At 35.8% G+C, this 2,744-nt stretch overlaps 1 protein-coding gene across 5 annotated transcripts in view; it reads left to right on the top strand.

Moving 5' to 3' along the window:
- The first annotated feature begins 1,806 nt into the window (after positions 1–1,806).
- The window catches only part of LOC122088929 (protein ZINC INDUCED FACILITATOR-LIKE 1-like), a 21,381-nt gene continuing 20,443 nt past the window's right edge, over positions 1,807–2,744 (top strand). For 2 of the 5 annotated variants that reach the window (XM_042658312.1, XM_042658308.1), the window contains exons 1-3: positions 1,977–2,149; positions 2,234–2,313; positions 2,402–2,548. In XM_042658312.1, coding sequence (XP_042514246.1) covers positions 2,410–2,548 — 139 coding nt within the window. In that variant the 5' untranslated portion in view covers positions 1,977–2,149; positions 2,234–2,313; positions 2,402–2,409. Of the gene's footprint in view, positions 1,921–1,976; positions 2,150–2,233; positions 2,314–2,401; positions 2,549–2,744 lie in introns of those variants that run through there. The other 3 variants (XM_042658311.1, XM_042658309.1, XM_042658310.1) reach the window with 3 other exon arrangements.

Below are 2,744 nucleotides of genomic sequence, written 5' to 3'. Positions count from 1 at the left end.
AAAAGAGTAATGTTGTAAGGGGACGGTGATTCTGAACAGGATCTTCAGTATTGATTCTGAAAATAGAACTTGACAATGGTTGACTGAATTTAAATCTGAAGTTTAAGAACAAGAAACAAAGCCAGCAGAATAATATAAATTAAGAATAGAATTAGAAAGAGTCCACTGGAAAGGACAGATTTCCCTTCAACAATTTTTAAAATTAGGCTAGAAAGTAAATATATGCACTTCTAGTGGATCACATGTTTTCATTCCACACAGCTGCATTAATATATTTTGAATATATATGTTTTCATTCCATAACAAGTTCATTTGCACAAAAGCCAAAAATCAATGAAACCTTATTCACCTTAGATGCAACCTTCAGTTCAGGGCAGAGTAAACTAAGACTGGCCTAAACAGAATGCATGAAATGTCAAACCAGCAGAAAGTGCATGACAACAGTAATATAACAAAACTCAGATTTCTATGCTAACCTCAATTCTAAAGAAGTTCTATGAAACAAGGAAAATGCAGAGAAGTCATTACATTTAAAAGTCAATACCTTGTTAGCAGAAAACAGAGCATAAAATGAAGGCAAAAGAAGATATGCATCTCAGGGCAGAAGAAATGCATTCATTCATATTCAAAGTAATCATACATTTGTTCACTTTTCAAAGTCTTGGTGGATTCGAACCACCATCACATGGGCATTAACCCAAGTGCTCTACCATTTTGAGCTAAAAGACTCCTTACCTACAATGTAAGTTGGGATTCAACTATCATCATTAATAAAAATTATTAAGTCTAATTTGGCTAACAGCTTTGGTTATTAATAAAAAAAAAATCCAACTTAGCAATGCTATTCTAAAATGTAAGAAGCTTGTCATGTACAAACTGTGTTCTGTGAAACCGCAATTTACAAATTGCAAGACTTGAAAGCACGACCAGGAAATAAAGAAAAGGGCATATGATTCAATACAATCATTATACAAGAGGATAACCGAAGCTGTAAGGATGACTACCAAGAGAAAAATATAATCATATAACAGATTTCAACCAAGAGAACAAATTAAAAATCAAACCAGGATCACCAATATATTCACCCAAAATACCCGAAGTATTGTATAGAAAAATGAAAACCTAACACTAACAAGGACTGTACGTTTAGGATTTTACCTGCCAACGATTTGAATTAAACCCTAACCAGGTAACAACGCTATCCATGAGCTTCGGTGAGAGAGAAATCAAACCCAGCCCTTACGAACCTTGAGCGAGTGAGCAGGGAGCTTCGAGTGAGTGAGAGCACCTTCGTGAGCAGCAAGTTTCGCTTGTTCGTAAGGAGCGATTTGGGGAAGAGAGAGTTAGGGTAGAGAGGAAGAGAGACGTAACAGAGAGAGTCGAGAGAGGGAAGAGGGTTTTCATTTCTCAGGTTTTAATTCAAAAACTGATTCGGTTCGGTTTGGTTTGAATACTTAATCCGATTCGATTTAAGTTGGTGAACCATTGGTTTGGGGTTGTTTCAATAGAGGATTAATCTGAACCGTTCATTCCGTTTTATCCACGTGTCAACCTCTGCAGGGATATTACACGGCATTGCACCAAATGGGAATTGCAAAGGATTTTTATCCCATAGGATACCCTTCACTGTCTCCACATGGTGATTGAATGGAGGCAAAGGTACTTCCACTGGTAGTGTCCTTCTGCAACTTTTCTTTCATATGTATTGGTTGCCTTCAAATTAATGCATTAATAAGTGATACCCAATTCTTAATAATCTTACATTTAGCAAATTAAAATATATATATTTTTTTTTCACGTTTTTATCTTCCCAAACCAGACAAAACAGTACCACAGAGTCACAAGATTGTACGTGCCTACCCGTGATCGTCGATTCCCGCTAGCGACTGACATGCTCTGTTTCGTAATGTGTTCTCTGAGGTGTTTTGATTTTTCCTTATTTAATGAAATTCATGTCGGCTATTCATGAAGTATTTGATTAGTTTAGCAACAGAGCAGACGCTCGAAGTTTCTATTTTTTCATTTTATTTATTAGAAGCAGGTGGGTTTTTGTGATGGAATTTCTCGTGCTCTTTTTGCAGTGATTCAACGCCTTTCAGGGGTTTTTGTAGTTTAAAATTGTGGGTTTTCTGGTGTTTGTACCGTTCATGTAAGTTTCGTAAGATCCATTGGCGACTCTGGAGTTTCTTTCTTTTATTTTCAATTTTTTCTTATGTGGTTGATTCATTAATAGGTTTTTTATTAACTGACGTCTGGGTTGATGAAGATTCTGTGAGAATTCAAGAACTTGAAGGGTTATTTGGCTCTTGTTGCGTGAGTTTATTGTTTACAGACTCTGTTTTGGTTTGAGGTTTATTGTTTATTGTCTCATACAGTGATTAAGACTTCGATTTTAATGCAGAAACGCCAATGTCGGAATATAAAGAAGCATTGCTAAAGAAGGTATATTATGAGAATTGCCCAGGTTGTAAGGTGGACCAGCGTAAAGAGGCAGGAGGTGTTCCTTATAAAGAACTTTGTTTTGTATTCTTTGTGTTGCTGTGTGCTGGTAAGTTCTCTTCTTATAGGTATTATCCCACATGTGAATGAATGCTTGTTGTTCTTTAGTCTTGAAAATTAAATTCTAATTTAGTTGAAACCTTCTCTTGTTATTAATTCTGTTGTCATATCTGTTAGCCCTTTTGGTGAGATTGGAGTTTCAGTAGCTTTGTTTGTTTCTGAAATTCCTTTTTTTTTTTTTTTGG

Source organism: Macadamia integrifolia, chromosome 9, assembly GCF_013358625.1.
Source record: "Macadamia integrifolia cultivar HAES 741 chromosome 9, SCU_Mint_v3, whole genome shotgun sequence".
Lineage (NCBI taxonomy): Eukaryota > Viridiplantae > Streptophyta > Magnoliopsida > Proteales > Proteaceae > Macadamia > Macadamia integrifolia.
This window is presented reverse-complemented; position numbering and strand designations above follow the sequence as displayed.